This window comes from Callorhinchus milii, unplaced genomic scaffold, assembly GCF_018977255.1.
Source record: "Callorhinchus milii isolate IMCB2004 unplaced genomic scaffold, IMCB_Cmil_1.0 Scaffold19, whole genome shotgun sequence".
Taxonomy (NCBI): domain Eukaryota; kingdom Metazoa; phylum Chordata; class Chondrichthyes; order Chimaeriformes; family Callorhinchidae; genus Callorhinchus; species Callorhinchus milii.
Genome location: NW_024704760.1, coordinates 1266446 through 1287209, shown reverse-complemented (window position 1 = coordinate 1287209; position 20764 = coordinate 1266446). Strand labels below are relative to the sequence as shown.

At 52.2% G+C, this 20764-nt stretch overlaps 1 protein-coding gene across 1 annotated transcript; it reads left to right on the top strand.

Moving 5' to 3' along the window:
- The first annotated feature begins 888 nt into the window (after window positions 1-888).
- cntn2 (contactin 2) lies at window positions 889-15596 on the top strand. The gene is made up of 22 exons (XM_042342074.1): window positions 889-930; window positions 2941-3085; window positions 3320-3495; window positions 4460-4555; window positions 4900-5109; window positions 5667-5769; window positions 6001-6182; window positions 6638-6774; window positions 7026-7155; window positions 7566-7716; window positions 8141-8268; window positions 8834-9009; window positions 10281-10401; window positions 10617-10775; window positions 11118-11267; window positions 11473-11543; window positions 12143-12377; window positions 12728-12843; window positions 13183-13369; window positions 13953-14065; window positions 14713-14878; window positions 15412-15596. The coding sequence occupies exons 1-22, from the start codon at window positions 903-905 to the stop codon at window positions 15510-15512; spliced, it is 3081 nt and encodes a 1026-aa protein (XP_042198008.1). The 5' UTR covers window positions 889-902; the 3' UTR covers window positions 15513-15596.
- Window positions 15597-20764: the final 5168 nt, after the last annotated feature.

Sequence of the window (20764 nt, the reverse complement as noted above, 5' to 3'; positions counted from 1 at the left end):
ACTCGATCCACGACTGTTTATGGGGACGCCTCTGTTCGCAATTGGCTGACGCGTTTCGCCCACAAAACGTACAGCCACTCCACTTACGGTGTATCCCATGAAGCGCTTTGAGACGTCTCGACGACGTGATAAGGCGCTATGTCGAATGCAAGGATTGTTAGTCTTATTATTATTATTATTAATAACTTCGGACGCCGTGCACGTTTCGGTCTGGTTGTGTCTGTCGAGGAGCCCAACTAGAGGATTGTGGTTGGAAGGTCAGAAGAAGACGAGCCATGGAAAGAAATGTAATGAGGGGGGGATAAGTGGTGTGTATTAGCAAACGGTTCCCCCCCCCTCCCCACCTCCCTGGGGCAGTGCCCACCAGGAAGTGAGTAATCCGCTCCTGTGGTCAGACAAAGGCTAGTGAAATATTTATCAATCAACTGCAGGCTATTGATCGCTCTCCATCCTCTCTGAGAGAAACGTGCCACTAACTCACTAATCCTCGCAGGTCACTGAGAGCTGCTGCACTTTAAAGGGGTTTCCAGGCACTTTTACTCATTAATATTTCCTTTGTTGGCGTCTGTTATTATTCTTGTACAATATAAGGATGTGCTTCTTTCTCATGTTTCTGTGCACGTTGATCTCTGTGAGTGTGTTGGTGGGAGGGGGGGGGGGGGAGGGGGGGGTAATGATGTTTAAGCCCACACACCAGTGGGAGAGAGGAAAATAAGCGGATTTATTTAAAGCTTTGATGTGACTGGAGTTGCTGTTATTTTTCAGGCTGAGGCTCTGGGAGACGTGACTGGGAACAGAGAGAGAGTGGGGTCACCAGAAGACAACCCCCCCCCACCACCCCCCCCACCACCACCCCCACCCCACGCACACACAGGATGACGCCTTCACTTAGTCCTGTCTTCATGCTTTCTGTCATGAGCTGGCTAACAGGTGGGTAAGCTTTACGTGGTGGGGGTGGTGGGGGGGTGGGGGAGAGGGACATATTTGCAGTTATAATCCCTATGTTTGATCCAGCAACTTATTGCGTCGACGAGACGTCTCAAAGCGAGAACTCCACAGCATAACATCAAAAATGTGGTCACTCAATCCACGACTGTTTGTGGGGACGTCACTGCACGCAATTGGCTGCCGCGTTTCTCCCACGAAACACACAGTCACTGCACTTTATCCTGTGAAGCGCTTTGGGACGTCTGAACGACGTGATAAGGCCCTACATCAACTGCAAGGATTATTATTATTATTACTATTATTATTCTAACGCCAGGTGTTAGACGTTCCTTCAAGCTGGTATTTTTCTGCCGCTCGCCTTGGCGGCAGGAGGTGTAGAGTCGAGTCAATAATCAGTGGTGTTGACAGGAATAAGGAGACTTTGCCAAACCCCGGCAGTACCTGTGTGTAAACCTCGCTCTCAGCCTGAGCTACATTGCCTGGGCTCCTGTTACTGAGAAATCACGGCTTTAATATTCGCTGAGCAACAAAAAAAGGTTAATTAAACATGAAATGAGCAATTGATTCTGTCAGAAAGATTCCAATGGAGCCTCTCCTTCCCGCTTTGTGCTGAGCTTCATTTCCCGTGTGTTAGATGCGTGTTTGATGCGTGTTCTCTGCATGCTACTGTTTCTCTATGTTGCGTGCTGGTTGTTTGTGTGTGTGTGTGTGTGTGTGTGTGTGTGGACGTGGGTGCTGTATAAGTGGCGTGTGTGTCGCTGAGTGGGGTGCATTCGCGTGCTATTTGTGTGTGCTGGTGCACGTGTGCGCGTGTGTTCTCTACGTGTTGTCTTGCGTGCCGTCTGCGTGAGCTCCACACTGAACTCCACCCCGTGTTCAAGCCGTGGCCTGTCTGACTGATTGGCAATCACTATTCCTGTCTATTGACATCTCTCCCTTTCTCTCTCTGTCTCTCTCTCTCTTTCTCTCTCTCTGTCTCTCTCTCTGTCTCTCTCTCTCTCTCTCTCTGTCTCTCTGTCCATGTGCATCGCTCTCTCTCTCTCTGTCTCTGTCCGTGTGTATCTCTCTCTCGCTGTACATATCTCTGTCCGGCTCTGGTTGTCACTCTCTATCACTGTCTGTCTCCCCCACAATACCCTCGGGTCTGTTCGCATGACACAGAAGTCAAAACAGATATTATTGGTTTTGGCCTGTTTTGTGGTGTGTTTTTCTGGGATGTTAAACGTTATTCTTTATGGAGCCCGATTACAGTAACCGTGAACCACCAAAATCAATCATTTCCTATCTTTGCGTTGGGATAACTTTCAAAAGCAATTTCGAGTTCACTTGATACCCAGAAATGTTTAACCATCTTACGAGTTGTGGAGAAATGATCAGGTAATAAAAAGTCGATTCCCGTGTAGTTCTGTGAATCGCACAATTCTGCGATGAATTCCTTGAGACGTCTCAAAAAGTAATGAGGCGCTATATCGAACGCAAGTATTATTATTATTATTATAGATAAGCGAGGAATCTCAGTGATTATTAATAATGATAATACTAATATTCATCCTTGAACTTGATACAGCACTTTATCACAGCTTCGAGACGTCTCAGAACGCTTCACGGGATATACTGTAAAGCGAATTCAATGATAGATTTTTGTGGGCGAAACGCAGCAGCCAATTGCGCACAGCAGTGTCCCCACAAACAGTCGTGGATTGAGCGACCACATTATTATATTATTTTTTTGGGGGGGAAATTATTACCCCAAGAAAGCGATCCGCCAATTGACTAGCAACTGGGTTCCTTCTGACTGCAAGATACAGAGGCGTGTGGGTGTGGAGTAATGAAACTCGCCCAACATTTGCCGGGGAATCAAACCCAGGTCCTCTCGCTTGCGAGGCGAACGCTCTAACCAGGCGTGAGCTACGTGACTCCACAATGATAGATAAATACCAGGATTATCGTGAATTATTATTATTATTATTATTACTATGTTGTGCGTTACAGAGCGGGCCGCTGCTCACAGTGCGGCCAGGAGTTTGGGGCCAGTCTTCGAGGAGCAGCCGATGAACACGCTTTACCCAGAAGAGTCCGGGGAAGAGAAGCTGACGCTGGGGTGCAGAGTGCGAGCGAGCCCTCCCGCCACGTACAGGTACCCCACAGGCAGCCCATCCGACCGGACATATAGGACCTCATCTCCTACCTATCTCCCCATCTCCTATCTCTCCCTTTCTCTCTCTCTCTCTCTCTCTCTCTCTCATTCTTTCCCTTTGTGTAGGAGTGCCAGCCCTCCGCCACTGTGAAGGCCCGAGGAGCTCCTAGAACGCGGAGGAGACTGACACTGACCGCTCTGACCCCCTAACCGCTCCCTGTTTGTGGCCGGCAGGTGGAAAGTCAATGGGACGGAGATCGACCTGGAGGGGAACGGACGCTACAGTCTGGTCGGGGGAAATTTAGTGATTAAACACCCAGTGAGATCCCGAGACCCCGGCTCTTATCAGTGTCTCGCAACGAACCCCATCGGGACAGTCATCAGCAAAGAAGCTTTCCTTCGCTTCGGCTGTGAGTGTGTCGGTCTCTCTCTTTCTCTCTCTCACTCTCTCTTTCTTTCTCTCAACTCCAATTGCCCGGCCTTTGCCCCAGATCCCTGACCTAACAAACATCTACCCGCCTCGGTCTCATAAATTTGAATGGATCCAATATCCATTGCTACCAACATCCAGCAGATTAGCCCACAAAATACACAGTCACTTAACTTACAGTACATCCTGCGAGGCGCTTTGAGATGTCACGACGACATGATAAGACTCTGCATCAAATGCAAGGATTATTATGATATGATATTATGTTGATGGCAATTCATTCTGTATGGATTCATCTACAACACAGTGGGAACCTCAGATCCAAAGTTGCCTGTGTTTATTCCCAAACCGGACTCCACTGATTATATATCATGTCTCAAATTCCTGACATGCTGTAATGTATCCCAAAACATTATTCTCCAAAAGAAATCTATCTTTCTGCTTCCACCGTCTCCCCAGGGAGCTTGTTTCCGTAGATTTACCACTCGCTCACCGAGATAGTGTCTCCGCAGATCAGTCTTGAATTTACCCCCTTTTAGTACCTTCACTCCCTGGCACCTCCCTACCTCTCCAGCCCGCTTACTCCCCAACCCACTGCTCCGCTCGACCGGCTCCGGTCTCCTGCATGTCCCTCGTGCCCCCCGTTCCACCATCGGTGGCCGTGCTTTCTAGCCACTACGCCCCGAAACTCTGAATTCCTGTATCCCTCTGCCTTGCCCCTTCCTTCCCCATATTCAAGTCGCGCCTGAAGACCTTCCTCTTCGACCGGGGCCTACGGTCACCTCCTTCCTTCCCCCCTTGGCTCGGAGTCGTGCTCCGCCCCTGTCAAGCGCTCTGGGACGCTGCCCTGCGAGGGTGAGGGGGCGCCGGGTCAACACAAGTCGTTGTTGTCGTCATTCGATCACTGGCCTTGACCTCAGGTCCTACTGTTCTGTTCTCCTCAGATCTCTCACAGTTCCCCACAGAGGAACGAGATGCAATGAGGGTGACGGAGGGGATGGGGGTGGTCCTGCCTTGTAACCCACCTCCACATTACCCAGGTGAGCACTCGCTGTCTCTCGAAGGGGGATTGATTCCGAAGCCCACCCCCCCCAAGCCCAAGAAAAAATCCAGAGCGAAGGAACTCCCCCCCCCCCCCAACCTCACGCTGTGCCGAGCCAAGCTGAGACACTCTCACTATTTCCTCTGAAGTTCTATTTAATCCCCGACAAAGTTGTTAAACATGCGGACGTTTTATTCCGACCGTGCGCCCCCATTTTCAAGCGCTCCGGGACGCTACCCCAGTGTGAAGGGCGCTATATAAATCCAAGTTGTCGTTGTTGTATTTGACCCAGTTCCCCTCTGCCCTCTCCCCCTCTCTCTCTCTCTCTCTCTCTCTCGCCAGGCTCCTCGTACCGTTGGTTTTTCAACGACATCCCCAACTTCTTGACACCCAGTAACCGGCTGTTCATCTCCCAAGTGACCGGAAACCTGTACATCGCCAGGACGTGGGTGAACGACACAGGCGGCCACTCCTGCTACCTGACCAGCCAAATCGACTACGCCACCACCAGCGTCTTCAGCAAACCCATCCCTCTGGCCGTCCAGCCCGTGGGTCAGTGTTGGTGTTTTACCTCCCAATCCAATCCTGAAGTGCTGTAGTTGTAGTGGTCAGAGCGCTCTCCTCGCAAGCCAGAGGCCCCGGGTTCGGTTCCCGCCCGGGCAGGGCAGAAACTTAGGCAGGTTTCCTTACTCCACACACACACACTCCTCTGTTTACCAGCAGTAAGTAGGAACCTGGTTGTTAGTCGATTGGTGGATCGCTTTTCCAGGGGTAATAATCCCTTCCAAAAAAATATAATAATTTGGTCACTCGATCCACGGCTGTTTGCGGGGACGCTGCTGTGCGCAATTGGCTGCCGCATTTCGCCCACAAGATATATACAGTCACAGCTTGTGTGTCAGTGTCACACGGTCTGACTCAGTGTCCGTGCTCACTGTTCAGCGACCGACTGGGTAGTTGGGAAATCGGGAAAGCTTTGAGCACCTTAGATCCAGAGGTGCCTGGTTTCTTCCAAGCCACACTGCACTATCTATAATGTTGTCCCTCAAGTGGGAGATCCGGATTCCTGTATCCTCAAAATCCATCTCTCCTGTGATCTTGTCCTGAAGGTGATGCCAGGCAATACTCCCCAAACATCAAGGTCAAGTTCCCCTCAGAAATCTACGTGTTGTCGGGACAGATGGTGAACCTGGAGTGCTTTGCGCTCGGCAAGTAAGTGAATGGCTTCTGCACTTTACAGTGAACTTGAGACGTCCGTCCTCCCAAGGGAATGTGGGGGGTTGGGGGGTGGGGGTGAGTGGGGGCAAGTTAGAGGGATCGAGAGAAAGAGAGAGAGAGAGAGAGAGAGAGAGTATGTGTGTTGCAGAGTTTTGGGGCGCCGTCCAGGGGGAGCGATGTGTGGGCTGTGTCGTAGCTGTGACGTAACTGCTCGCTGTGTTTCAGCCCTGAACCCACTCTGCAATGGCGGAGGTTGGACGGGACGATGCCCTTCAAGGCCTCGGGGACCCTGACCGAGCCTGTCCTCCACCTGCCCGATGTCCAGTTCGAGGACGAGGGGACGTACGAGTGTCTGGCCGAGAACTCCCGAGGGAAGGACTCCGTGCAGGGCAGAATCATCGTCCACGGTGAGAGAGAGAGGGGGAGAGAGAGAGAGAGAGAGAGAGGGGAGAGAGGGGGAGCGAGAGAAAGAGAGCAGTCACACACTGCCATTGGGCTGGTCAGAGTCGAAGTGAGAGATGGAATGAGAGCGAGTGAGGAGAGCCTCGCTCTCGCACCCACTCGATCTCCTCTCTCTTTCTCTCTCTCTCTGTTAATCTCAGGCTTTTTTGTCTCTCTCTTTCACACTCTCTACCTCTTTCTCTCTCAATGTGTCTCAAATATATTCCTTTACGCTCGTATAGAAGCCGTGAAAAGCGCTATATCAAATGCAAGGATTATTATTATTATTCTCTCCGACGCTTTCTCTCTCTTACTCTCAGTTTGTCTCTGTGACACACGCACTCTCTCACTCACGTACACACCCCCTCTCTCTCTCTCTCTCTCTCTCTCTCTCCCTAACGCTCCCCTCTCTCTGTCCCAGCTCAGCCGGAGTGGTTGCGGATTATCAGTGACGAGGAGGCGGACATTGGCTCAGACCTGGAGTGGAGCTGTGCTGCGGCCGGGAAGCCCAGACCAGCGTGCCGCTGGCTGAGGAACGGGCTCCCACTGACCTCAAAGGTGCCTCGTTACCGTCCGCTCGCTCCAGCTCCCCGAGCCGTCTCCCTACACCGAGAGCCGTGTCATGTGCGCTGGAACTCTCTCCCTCTATCCCTCCGCCTTGCTTCTTCCTTCCTTCCTTCCTTCCTTCCCACCTTCAGGTCGGGCCTGAAGACCTTCCTCTTCATGGTTCCTCTCCGTTTATCGCCACAGTGTCTCACCATCACCCCCTCTCTCTCTCTCTCTATCTCTCTTTCCCTGTCACCAACCAGGGCCGAGTGGAAATTAACAACTGTGCCTTGAAAATCTTACGGCTGGTCCTGATCGATTCCGGAATCTACCAGTGCGTGGCCGGGAACAAACACGGCACCATTTACGCCAACGCAGAGTTGAAGGTTCAAGGTCGGTCAAGTTGCGGCCAAGTGTCTGACCCCCTCCCCCCCCGGAACCCCAGCACCGTGCTTAAGAGTCTCTGAAACTAGACCTATCTGTGTCCCCTACACGTAGAAATTTTCCTGTGGCTGGAATGGAATGCGCTCTCTCTCTCTTTCTCCCTCTCCCTCTCCAGAGAGATGAATCCTGCTCACCTCACCCTGGAAAGCATTTGGCACGGGTTGGCAGGAGGCAAGTGCTTGAGGGGACTCGCTGGAGACTAACCAGCCAACGCTGTATTGACAGCAAGCACTGCCTGGCCAGCGTTCCCGCTGCTTGTCCAGCTGGGGACCACCCTACCCCTCAAGGGCTCTGGCTGTGCGGAGTTAACGGGGAGCCATGTTGTTTCGCTGCAGTAATCCTATCTCTTTCCTCCGCAGCCTTCGCTCCCGAGTTTCAGTCCAACCCGGTGAGACGGTTGATCCCGGCTGCCCGAGGCGGTGAGGTGATGATCGAGTGTCGTCCTCGCTCAGCTCCCAAACCCACTGTCTTCTGGAGCAAAGGCACCGAGCTCTTGTCCAATAACTCCCGGTGAGTCCCAGCCCCTCGGGACGTCCTCCCGACGTGACAGGCCTTCCACACGTGTCATTGGCTGTTGATAGCGGGCAGGGAGGCCACAGACAGGACAAGTCACTGGGAACACCCAGCAGGTCCGGCAGCATCTATGAAGAGAGGAAAGTGGGTTAATGTTTCAGGCTAAGACCAGGTGGAATTTTGGACCTCCGCGATGTGGTGGAGTAATGTTGGCGTCACTGGTACTTGCACAGGGTAGACCTCTAGTGGATGGTGAGGGTAGTGCTGAAGTCTCTCATTATGTTACATTGATCCATATGGACTCACTCTGCACTGTGAAGTGAGGCTATGGTGTGTGTGTGGGGGTGTGTGTGTGGGGGTGTGGTGGAGGGGGTGAAGGGGTTCCCTCCCGCCCACCGATCCCGGAGCTTTGTTCCCACAGGGTGTCCATAGCGCTGGACGGAACGCTGAGGGTCAGGAATGTCAGCCGGAGCGATGAGGGGAGATACACCTGCTTCACGGAGAACTTCCTGGGAAAAGCCAACAGCACAGGAACAGTGTCCATCAGAGGTCAGTGTGATCGGGGCACAGGAGACCTGCAGCTCAGTGGTTAGAGCTCTCGCCTCGCAAGCGAGAGGACCCGGGTTCGATTCCTGGTCGGGGAGAAACCTTAGACAAGTTTCCTCACTCCACACACACGCCTCTGTTCACAGCAGTCAGTAGGAACCCGGTTGTTAGTCATTTAGTGGATCACTAACGTGAGGCAATAATCCTTTCAAAATAATAATAATACTTTGGTCACTCAATCCACCACTGTTTGTGGGGACGTCGCTGTGCGCAATTGGCTGCCGCGTTTCGCCCACAAGATACACCGTCACTACACTTGATAGTGTAACCCGTGAGGCACTTTGAGACGTCTCGAAGACGTGATGAGGCGCTGTGTCAAATGCAAGAATTATTATCATTAAGTTTTGATGTCACTGGAACTGTATCAAGTAATAAGAATTATTATTACCGTACGTCTCATTTGCCTTGATGTCATATCAAGGTTTCTCCCTGAGAAAAGCAAGGATTATTATCATCTCCTTCCTGCCATCCTTGCTCACCTGCCACCCTTCCCACCGTTCTCTCGCAGAAGCCACGAAGATCACCCTGGCTCCAGCCAACGCAGACGTCAACCTGAATGAGAACATCACCCTGCAGTGTCACGCCTCCCACGACCCCACCATGGACCTGACCTTCACCTGGTCTGTGGACGGATCCCCCATAGACTTTGACCGGATGGGACAGCATTACCGACGAGCTGTTGCGGTGAGTAGATGGGCCCCGAGATCGGCATCCGATGGGCGCAACGTGGAGCCCCGAAGCGTAGCGGTTAGAGCTCTCGCCTCGCAAGCGAGAGGACCCGGGATCGATTCCCGGGCGGGTCAGGGCAAAACCTTAGGCCAGTTTCCTTACTCCACTCACACGCTCACACACACACACACACACACACACACGCTCGCACACACGCTCACACAAACACACACGCTCACACACACACACGCTCACACACACACACACACGCGCTCACTCACACACACACACGCTCACACACACGCACACCCATTCCGGGGGTAAAAATCCCTCGGAAAGGAGAGGAGGGGTGGGGGCTGGGGGTGGTGGAGGCCTTGTTCGTTGACATACCATTAATTTGTGAGACGTCCATTCAGATAAAGTAGCTGCAGAGTGAAGGATTAGACGGGCGCTCGACAAGTCATTTATTGATGTGCCACAAAGAGCTTTACTGGCATTAATGCTGCATTTATCTGTAGGAAACCAGAAGTCTGTTATTTAATACTGAGCCCAACGATCCCCAAAGGGATTGGCAGTCTCTCTCTCTCTTTCTCTGTACATATCTCATGCCTAGAAATAGCACAGATTTAGTAAGTGTTTGTGACGGTCGTGAATTTGAAAATAAATGTTCAAACTACGGCAACTTGCAATGTTAAAAGAAACATTGTGGAGTCCTGTGGCTCAGTGGTTAGAGCACTCGCTTTGCAAGTGAGAGACCTGGGTTCAATTCCAGGCAGAGGGCGAAACCTTGGGCAAGTTTCCTTACTCCACACAGAGCCTAATAATAATCCCTCCAAAACCAAAAACAATAATAAATTGGTCATTTTCAATCTACGACTGTTTGTGGGACATTGCTGTGCGCAATTGGCTGCCGCGTTCGCCCACAAATATACGGTCAATTCACTTTACAGTGTGTTCTGTGAAGCGCTTTGGGACGTCCTCCCGACGTGAAAAGCACTGTATCAAATGCAATGATTATTATTATTATTATTATTATTATCTGCCTTCCTTCCTCAGCCACCACTCCCCTGAAACTCTGGAATTCTCTCCCTCAATCCCCTCCCCACGTTCAAATCCCGCCTGAAGACCTTACTTTTGGATCTTGCTTAGGGTCACTGCCCGCCCCACCCCCCCCACCTCCCCCCCTCTTTCCCCCCCGAGCTCGGGTTAGACTCCGCCACTGTCAAGCGCTCCGAGACGCTACCTCGCGTGTTGTTTACACCCCTTTGCCTATCTCTGCCCAACAGCGGGAAGCCATCGGAGACCTCACCATCACTCACGCGGAGCTCCGACACGCCGGCACATACATGTGCACCGCACAGACCGTGGTGGACAGCACTTCCGCACACGCTACCCTGGTCGTCAGAGGTAAACTTTTACCGTCAATTCACTGTGCAGTGTGTCCTGTGAAGCGCTTTGAGACGTCTCAACGACGTGCAGTGCAAATTGTCAGAGACACATTGTTGTTGGTGTTGGTGTTGATGTTCAAGCGCGAGGGCCGCTACCCCACGTGAAGGGCGCTATGCGAAGGCAAGTTGTTGTTGATGTTGTTGATGATGCTGTTGTTGTTGTTCATGTTGTAGGACCTCCCGGGCCAGCAGGGGGCGTCGTGGTCAAAAAAGTCAACGACTCCTCGGTGTTGCTGAGCTGGAGCCGAGGTTCCGATAACCACAGCCCCATCGGCAGCTACAACATCCAGGCCCGGGCTCTGCTCTCCCAGGAGTGGAGGAACGTCAGGACAGGTGGGTGTTGGGACCTCTTCCCGACCGGGAAAGGGTGTGACACAAATGCCATTTTGTACTTGTATTGTACATCAACCCCAGAACGTCTGAGCCACACTGTCAGACCTGTTAACAGTGACAAAGTAATTTGATAGGGAGGGAGGGAGGGAGATATTTCAATTCCTCTGGTTTTCTGGTGCTGTTTGGCCTCATTGCTCTGTTCTTCATCCCTCCGCTCTCTCTCCCCCCGCGCCCCCCCATCTCTCTCTCTCTTTCTCGCGTGCCCCCACTCGCTCTCCTTCGCCCCTTCTCTCTCTCTCTCTCTCTCTCTCTCTCTACACCCCCACCCCACCCCACTCGCAGCTCCTCAACACATAGAAGGCAACGCCGAGTCGGCCAGAGTGGTCAACCTCACTCCGTGGATGGATTACGAATTCCGAGTCACGGCCAACAACATCCTGGGGACGGGTGACCCCAGCCTCCCCTCACAGGCCGTCCGCACCAAAGCTTCCGGTGAGTGGGGGGTGGGGGGGTGGTGGCAGCGAATGCCTTTGGAACCAGTGGGGAGGGTGAGGGGGTGGAGGAGGTGATCTCCCACGTTGTCATTGTTCCTGAGTCACGGGTCATGGTGAACTGTGTTGACGTGTTGTGTGTTGGGATCAGTCTGACCGCCACCTCTCATGTCCGTTGAGATGAACTCTGGCTCTTACCCGCACAGCTCCCACCGTGGCTCCGTCCAGCATTGCCGGCGGAGGGGGCGACCGGCACGAGGTCGCAGTCACGTGGACGGTAAGTGCTGAGAAACAGACTGTTGCTTGAGACTTTCCCGTACTTCACCTCACCTCACCTCACCAGGCCAGGCCAGGCCAGGCCAGGCCAAGCCAGGCCAAGCCAAGCCAGGCCAAGCCAGGCCAGGCCAAGCCAAGCCAAGCCAGGCCAGGCCAAGCCAGGCCAAGCCAGGCCAAGCCAGGCCAAGCCAGGCCAAGCCACGTCCAACCTAACCTGCGAGCTCAGCTTCAATCAGGCCAACTTTCTTTACCCGTTAGTTGTCCTCCTACCGATCAACTCGCTCCCTCCGCCCAGCAGCCCACTCCATGTCCCCTACCCGACCCACCCCACCATCGCCAGTCGGGCCTTCAGCCTCTCTGACCCCACCCTTTGGAACTCCAATCCCACAACCCCTTTGACTCTCCACCCCCACCCCCCACCTTCAACCAACTGCGCCTTTGGTCGGTCACCCTCCTACCCCCCACCCTCCCCCTGCTCTCCAGCCCCTCCTGATCCCAACTCGGGTCAAAATCCCTGACTGTCCAGCGCCTTGGGACGTCCTCCCGACATGAAAGACGCCGCTGGATATAAATGCAATGTGTTGTTGTTGTTGTTTTAAGCCGGTGCAGCGGGAATACCAGAACGGCCCCGGGTTTGGTTATGTCATCTCGCTGCGGAGGCAAGGGACGGAGCAGTGGGTGACGGCCAGGGTGGCAGGCGCTGAATCCACACAGTACGTTTACCGCAACGACACCATCGGGCCCTACACCCCCTTCGAGGTGAAAGTCAAACCGTTCAACAGTGAGGGCCAGGGGCCGTTCAGTCAGGTGGCCATCGTCCACTCGGCCGAGGAAGGTACGTCCGTCCATCGCAACCGAGACCCTCACCCTCGCTCTCCTCATCTCCCGCCTCAACCTCTAGTCCCACGCCCTCCTCTCCGGCCCCACCAACCTCCGAACTCCAAACCGTTGCTCGAAAGTGTTGTGACCGCACGTTTTTCATATTAATTGTTCTTTTGAAGGGATTATTTTCCCCCCGGAACAGTGATCCGTCAGTTGACTGACACCGGGGTTCCCACTTTACCCCTCGGTAAACAGAGGCCGGGAGCAGAGGGATGGACTCTCACGCTCTCTCTGAACACGGGAGGGTTTCGAGGGCTTTTCTTCGGTTGCCTGTTAACGCGGCAAATTCTCGATCTTCCTCAGAACCCAGCGTCGTTCCCTCGAGGGTCTCGGCCACCAGCCTGTCCTCCACGGAGATGAAGCTGAGCTGGGAAGCGGTGGAGCAGGTCACGAGGAACGGCATCCTCCTGGGCTACGAGGTGAGATACACAGGGAAACAGCAACACTGACATTTAGGAACCTTTAGCGACTACCAGACAAAGCCAGACGACCAAAGTTCACCTGGTTTGCCTTCTCCCATCCCGGTAGCCGCTTACTACAATAATATGGGTGTGTTTTCCAGCCCGCGGGGGGTCAGACATGTGCGGAAACCCATCCAAACCAAGCTGAGGATTCCCAGTCCTCTTGTGTCGCCTTTGAGACGCTCTGTGTGTGTGTGTGTGCGTGAGTGTGTGTGCACGTGTGTGTGTGTGTGTAGAAGGTGATGGAAAGTCAGAGATCTGTAGAAATGTCCTGTTTTGTTGTTGCCGTCTCCAAAGATCAGATACTGGAGAGAGAACGACAACGAAGCAGCGGCCGATCGGGTCAGGACCCTCGGCCTCGAGACCACCGCCCGAGTGTCAGGTCTGCGTCCGCACACGCTCTACCACGTGGAGGTCCGAGCCTACAACAGCGCTGGCACCGGCCCTCCCGGCCCCTCCACCGTCATCACCACGAAGAAAGCTCGTACGTATGGCTCTCGTCTTAATAATAACAATAACAATAATAATTGCAATGAATAATGATCCTTGCGGTTGACACGACGCCTCATCACGTCGCGAGGACACCCCAAGGCGCTGACGTCCCAATGCACTTCACAGCATGTCCTGTAAAGTGTAGTGACTGTGTATTTTGTGAGACAGTAAGTGTCCACAACAACAGTGATACCTTCCAGGAGATACAGCAAGTGCAACGATGGAGTTAGGGACCAATTTTTCTGTCTGGGGGGCAATGTCTGGCAGAAAGTCCCTTCTCTTTTCAAATTGCACCGCGGGAACTTTAACGTCTGCCTGAACAGTGCACAGATGGTGTGGGTGGGGGTGTGGGGGAAGGTGTGGGGGAGTGGGGTTTAACTTCTCTTCTGAAGAACCCCAATTTCTCCACCTATCCCCCCCCTCCCAACCTCCACCCCCGCCCCAGAGAGACGATAAAGTGGAGACATTGGCGTGAGGAGTGAATGGGTGGTGGGTGGGTGCGGGGGGTGGGGTGTGGGAGGGGGCGAACCTGTGCCGGTCCGGATGAAAGACTTGACGTCTCCGTGTCTTTCCAGCTCCGAGCCAGCCGCCCGGGAAAGTCTCCTGGAAATCCATCGGCTCCTGGATCCGCATCAAGTGGGATCACGTCAAGGCTCTGGAGAACGAATCCGCTGTGGCTGGATACAAGGTGCGGTTGGTGTCCGTCAGAGCCTCAGCCCTGGCTCAGTCGCTCATACTCACACTGACACACTCACTCACTCTCACACTCACTCTCACTCCCTCACTCTCTCACACACACACACTCAAACACTCACACATTCACACTCACACACTCACCCTCAAACTCACACACTCACACACTCCCACACTCACGATCCCACCCTCGCCTTGGCCTCTGGGTAAGAAGGTCGTGGGGGTTTTGAGCTCACAGTTTAGGCCGACTGTCCCATCACAACAACAACAACACATGACATTGACACAGCAACTGCCTTTCATGTCGGGAGGACGTCCCAAGGCAATGGACAGTCTGGGATTTGGACCTGAAATGAACAGTGGGATCAGGACGGGAGGGCAGGAAGGGAGGGTGGGAGTAGGAGGGTGACTCAAGGTCTTGAGACGGGCCTTGATGGAGGGGAGGGAAGGGGAATCGAGGTGAAGTGACTGTGGAATTGAGTTCCAGAGGAGGGGGCAGAGAGGCTGAGGGTGAGTGGATTATTACATTGCTGGGATGCAATGCTGTGGAGGGAGTACAGTACCCCAGGACTGTGCTGGAGGGTCAGGTCATGGTGTGGGCTTGGGTGAGGATGGCTCTGACCTCTCCGCTGATCGCTGCAGGTCCTGTATAAATCGGACGACCAATCAGGCATCAAGTTGGTGGAAACCAGCAAGAACTCTGTGCAGCTGCCGATGGCTGAGGACATGAGTTACCTGGTGGAGATCCGGGCCTCGGGGGAAGGTGGGGACGGAACGCCCACCAAAGTCAGGATATCCAAACACTCAGGTGAGGGTCATCCCTCGGGAATTGAGGTCAAACGTTCGTTTGGGCCACCGCGGCAGCCATTTTGCTGGAGGACCCGGGTTTGATTCCTGGGAAAGGCGTAAACTTAGGCAGGTTTCCTTACTCCACACACACACACACACACACACGCGCCTCTGTTCACCTGCAGTAAGTAGGAACCCGGTTGTTAGTCGATTGGCGGATCGCTTTCTGGGGGTAAAAATCCCTCAAAAAAAAATTGGGTCACTCAATCCACGACTGTTTGTGGGACCCTGTTGTGGGCAGTTGGCTGCCGCGTTTCACCCACAATCTGTGAATATATTTTGAGACGTCTCAACAACATGATGAGGCGCTACATCAAATGCCAGTATTATTATTATCATTATTATTAGTATTATTATTATTAATGTTACTGTTACAATGAGGAACAGTCCCCCTGTTTAGGATCCCTCCGCCAGTGGGAAGAGTTGGCCACTGTCTATCTTGTCAATTCCACATCATTGCTCTTGAACCATCTCCTTGTTGTTCACCCCCAGGTACCGGCATGATGGTCGATTACTCAGGGGTTGAAGCGTTGCGCAGTGCTCTGGCCACAGTGATACTGACTCTCAGTGCAGTCGGGTGTCTGAGCCTCTGACAACCGCGACTTGGCTCCCAATCGACAGCTTTGCACCGTTTTCTTCCCTCCAGCGTTGGATCCTCCCCGTCCGTCAAAACGTTTGTAGAGTCGTCGGGGGTGGGTGGGGGTTGGGGGGAGAGAGGTGGGGGTGGGGGTGTAGGGGAGGAGTGTGGGAGGGGGGCTGGGGGGGTTGGGGGGGGTAAACAAATAAACTAACCCGCAACATTTGTCTCGCACCAATTTTAAAGTCGAAGATTTCATACCATTTCAGGGGGTGAGGGAGAGAGGGGCGGTGGGGGGAGAGGGGAGGTGGGGGGAGAGGGGCGATGGGGGGAAAGGGGAGGTGGGGTTGGGGGAGAGAGGGGAATTGTCAAGTTAAATTGAAAGAAACTCACAACAGAAACTTATTTTGAAAAGAAAAACAAAGAGATAAAGCAGATGAAGGTTTTTTTCCCCATCACAATGGGGGAATATTGGACAGTTTGCCTGAATGGGACAAACTGCTGTGCACAATTGGCTGCCGTGTGTCCCTCACAAAATACGCAGTCACTCCACTTTGCAGTTTATTCCATGAAGCGCTTTGAGACGTCTCGAAGACGCGATGAGACGTCATATCAAATGCATACTATTATTATTATTATTATTATTATTATCCATCTACTCTTGTCTGACACTGTTATGTTACTGAGAAGAGAGTGTGGCGATACCCACAGGAACACAAGGGAGTAACGCTATAATGAGTTCACCATTACGTGGGGATTTTTTTGGGTGGGGTGGGGGGAGGAGGGGGGATGGGGGAGGGACGGGGGTTTCTAACGCACCCGAAGGCCGAGTTGTATAAAGCAGTCTTTCTTTTTACTATGCACATTCTATTGTATATTTGTACATACAGATCGAAGGGAGGAGGTGTTAGTCGCCAGTGTCCAACCCTCTAACAGGGGGCAATGTTTGACATATCGCAGCTCTTCTGGACATCAACATTACTCTACACTCCATTCGAAAAGTATTGAGTCTTAAGTTGGGAGGAGGGAATTAGATCTTTGTGGAGTCCTGTAGTGTAGTGGTTAGATAACTCGCCTCGCAAGCGAGAGGACCTGGGTTCGATACCTGGGGGGAGTGGGGGGGCAAGTTTCCTTACTCCATGCACACGCCTCTGGTTACCAGCAGTCAGTAGGAACCCGGTTGTTAGTCGATTGACGGATCGCTTTTCCGGGGGTAATAATCCCTTCAAAAAGAAGAATAATTTGGTCGCTCAGTCCACGCTGTGCACAATTGGCCGCCCCCACTCAAAGATGTGATAAGGCGCTCTATCGAATGCAAGGATTATTATTATTGTCTCTGAGGGTTTAGTTAGCGATGGCTCTGTAGCGATGGGTGTGTGAGGGGGGTGGGTGGGAGGGAGGGGGTAGAGTAGGAGGTGAGCGTGACGCTGAAGGTAGCAGATAGTTCCTAGCAGTAGAGGTGAGCGATGTGTCAGTTTGTCAGAGGAGGAAGAGAGGGCGAGTGTAACGGAAGGCTCGAGGGTCTTCAGCCCTTTTCCCCGAAGGAAATTATTAAACGGTTTGTCAATTGTGTTTTGGAGGATTCCTCAGCTGTACAGAAAACATGTGTGTGTGTGGCGGGAGTGTGTGTGTGGGGTGGGGTGGGGGGGGGATTGAAGCCAGACCTTTGAAAGGATGGTGGAATAGTCTCGGAAACGTCAGGGTTAAAGGAATTGAAGTACTTGCTCCCCAGAGCGAAGGGGAGAGCACGGGAAGCCCCCTCCTGATCCCAACCCCCAGCTCGGGTCCAAGTCCTTGACTGTCCAGCACCTCGGGACGTCCTCCCGACGTGAAAGGCGTCGTGTAAGTGTCATGTGTTCTTGTTGATTCCTGGTTCCCAGCTGGGCTTTAAGAAAAGGCCCCAACTCTCTCCCCCCACCTCCCCCCCGACCATCAAACCCACCCATCTTGTCTAACGTTCATTCCCTTTTTTATATCCAGTGTCAGTCAATGGGCTGGAACCATTCACTAAAACAATTTAAATTCATGGCAAACTGTGAGACATTGTTGAATGTTAAATTTTGTCTCAATCTGCAAAGTGTTTTTCCTCCCCACTTCCCTCCCTGACCCCATTCCAAATTCCCTTACTCCACACGCGGCTCCGATTTCCCAGCAGTAAGCCCGGTTGTTAGTCGATTGGCGGATTACTTTTCTGGGTGTAATAAATCCTTCAAAAAAAAATACAAATAATAATTTGGTCACTTCAACCCACGACTGTTTGTGGGACGCTGCTGTGCGCAATTAGCTGCCGCGTTTCGCCCCCAAAACGCACCGTCAATTTACTTTGCAGCATATTCTGTGAAGCGCTTTGAGACGTCTCGAAGAAGTGATACGGCGCTACATCAAGTGCAAGGATTATTATTATTATTATTGTTATTCCTCCCCCCACAACCCCCCACCCTCCCCGTCTCCAGTTTCTTAAACAGAAGAAACCGACAGTTCCAAATAGAGACAGGGTTTCCGATTATGTTATTTATTCATATTTTTTACTCACACTTTTCTGCGTGTTTTCAGGGCGAAAAAAATAATCGGGCCACCTGTCTGGGACCAGGTGGAATTTCGAGGCCTGGGGGCGCCGGGACAGGGGGTGGGTGGGAGGGGGCGGGAGAGGTGTGAGGAGTGAGGGAGCTCCTCACAACACAACACAAAGGCCGGAAATCATGGAGCACAAGGAAATCCCAGAGATAGGTTGTTGGAACGGAATGTGCGCTCTCTCTCTGTCTCTCTTTCTCCCCGGAGGGACACATTGATTGCTGTTGGATCTGTTTGATGGACCCATTGGTGGTGTCGTGACAACGATCCTGATTGAAGGCCTATCTCACTCCGCAGATTAGAGAGGGTCGGGCACTAAAGCGGGGGGTGCCTGTGTCTGGTGGTTGCTCATTGCTCCAGGAACTGCCGAGGTGTAATCGGATGGGCTTGTTTAACACTGAGCTCTTTGATGATTCCTTTGGCCAACAATTGGGGGTAACCAAGGAGGGGGGGGGGGCACCTCCTCCTCTGTCCTGTTCCGAGCCCCCGGTTGTTTTTTCCCAGTCACTGCACCTGCAATCCTTGCATTTGATACAGCGCCTCATCACGTCTTCGAGGCGTCTCAAAGCGCTTCACAGGACACACTGTAAAGTGAATTGACTGCGCAGTGACTGATGTATTTTGTGGGCGAAACGCAGCAGCTGATTGCGCACGGCAGCGTCCCACAAACCGTCGTGGATTGAGTGACCCAATTATTATTTTATTGCTATTTTAATAATTAAAGATTTTTTTTTGTTAATGTCGTGGTCTGAGGTTGGAGTGGGGGGAGCCGGAGGTCAGGAGACGAGAAAAACTGGGATAGATTGCGGTGTTAAGTCACGTGTAAACCATGTATGCATTTTGCGCCGCGTGTAAATACATGTGCACAGAGGGAATCACAGGTGTCCTCGATTGTGTAATTCACACACAAATGTTTTTTATTTAATTGCATAATTAAATCTTCCCTCTCCCCAGCAACACCCCCCCCACCCCCACACCCACACATTTCCCTCTGTGCAACGTATCTTCACGTGGTTTGCGTACGGCTCATAACAGATGCCCAAATTTCACCACGAACAGTCGCGGATTGAGTGTCCAAAATGAGGACACCCAATCCACGGCTGTTTGTGGGGACGCAATCGGCTGCCGCGTTTCACCCACAACATACACAGTCACTGCATTTGACAGTAAATCCCGTGAAGCGCTTTGAGCCGTCTAGAAGACGTGTTAAGGCGCGATATCAAATGCAAGGATTACTGTTGTTGTTATTGTTATTATTTCTGTAACTCTGTCAGGACCCAGAGTAAAAATCAGTTGAAAGAAAGAGAGAAACTCCGAAGCTTTCTCTCCACGTCGCGTTTCAAATTGCTCCGAATATCGAAAGGAATGTAGAATATCGTATTTCATTTATACAGTATAACAAGCCTGGACATTCAGAGAATCTCTTCCTAATAAAGAATTACACGGATGACTGACTACCGGACTTGTGTGATCATTATTCCTAAAGTGTCTGGTCCTGTCTCTTCTCACCCAAATTGAAGCGTAAATACTGGAGATTGTGTAGGTGTGCACTCAAGCCTCACCGCAAATATTTCAGGAGAAGGCCGGTAACATGTTATTAAAATAAACCTTGAAACAGATTACTGAGAGTCCTTAAAGCCGAGAACATTTCGGAATGATTCCAACCTCCCCCCCCCTCCTCCTCCCCAATGGATGGTCAACGTGATGCTCACACTGCGATGTAAGTACAAAAGCACTGACTGATGAAAGAGTTTAAGGATATCCCATAGGATTTCCTGGAGCAAGTCCCTGGATTGTTTCCCGGTAGCTGACGTGGAGCTGCCCGGAGCCTATGTTGCATGAAATCTCCCACTGGGCACAATATGCTTATTGGCTTTGCAAACGAGCACAGAGGCAGGATTTACTGAATGACTTCCTGCCCGAGCTATTGGATGGGTGGGGGTGGGGGGGGGCCTTTGTGTTTGGTTTATTTATTGGAATCCCTCAGTGTGGAATACGTTATTTCCCAAACGCAGACCAGGCAGCGAGGCGAGCAGTCATTCAATGAGGCAACCAGTAAACAGCTCGCGAGCAAAATCCTCGTTGAGCCAGAGATTGGTAAACAGAGTCGATCTCCTCCTCGTTTCCTCCTCACCCTCCTCAGCCCACCCTCCGTCTCCGCCCGCCTACCCCAGCCAACCTAAACAAACAAGCCCATCTCACCTTAATCTGGCCCAAGCCGGCTGTGACTGCCAGTGGGTCAGTGAGCAACGAGGTGAGGTTCCAATCTCAGACTGCATCCCCCCCCCATCCCCGCACCCCCCACCCACTTTCCCTTCATCGTTTCCGACACCGCACAGTCGCTTTCCGCTCCCCGGAACATTCTGGGACGTCCCACGACGCAAAGCTTCGGACACGACGGACAACAATAGTTGAGCTCAAACTTTATTAACTGTGAAAAAAAATACATAACAGTAATACAGCGCTCACAGAAGTCACGTCAGATGGGACCAGACATAATATAGACTTCAATATAGACTCAATGTAGACTTACGCAAAGTATGAGTTGTGTCAAATTTGCATAGAATATAAACTCTAGATGATTATAATAAATAATAATCCTGGCATTTGATACAGCGCCTGATCAGGTGTTGAGACATCTCAAAGCGCTTCACGGGATACACTGTAAAGTGGAGCGACTGTATATTTTGTGGGCGA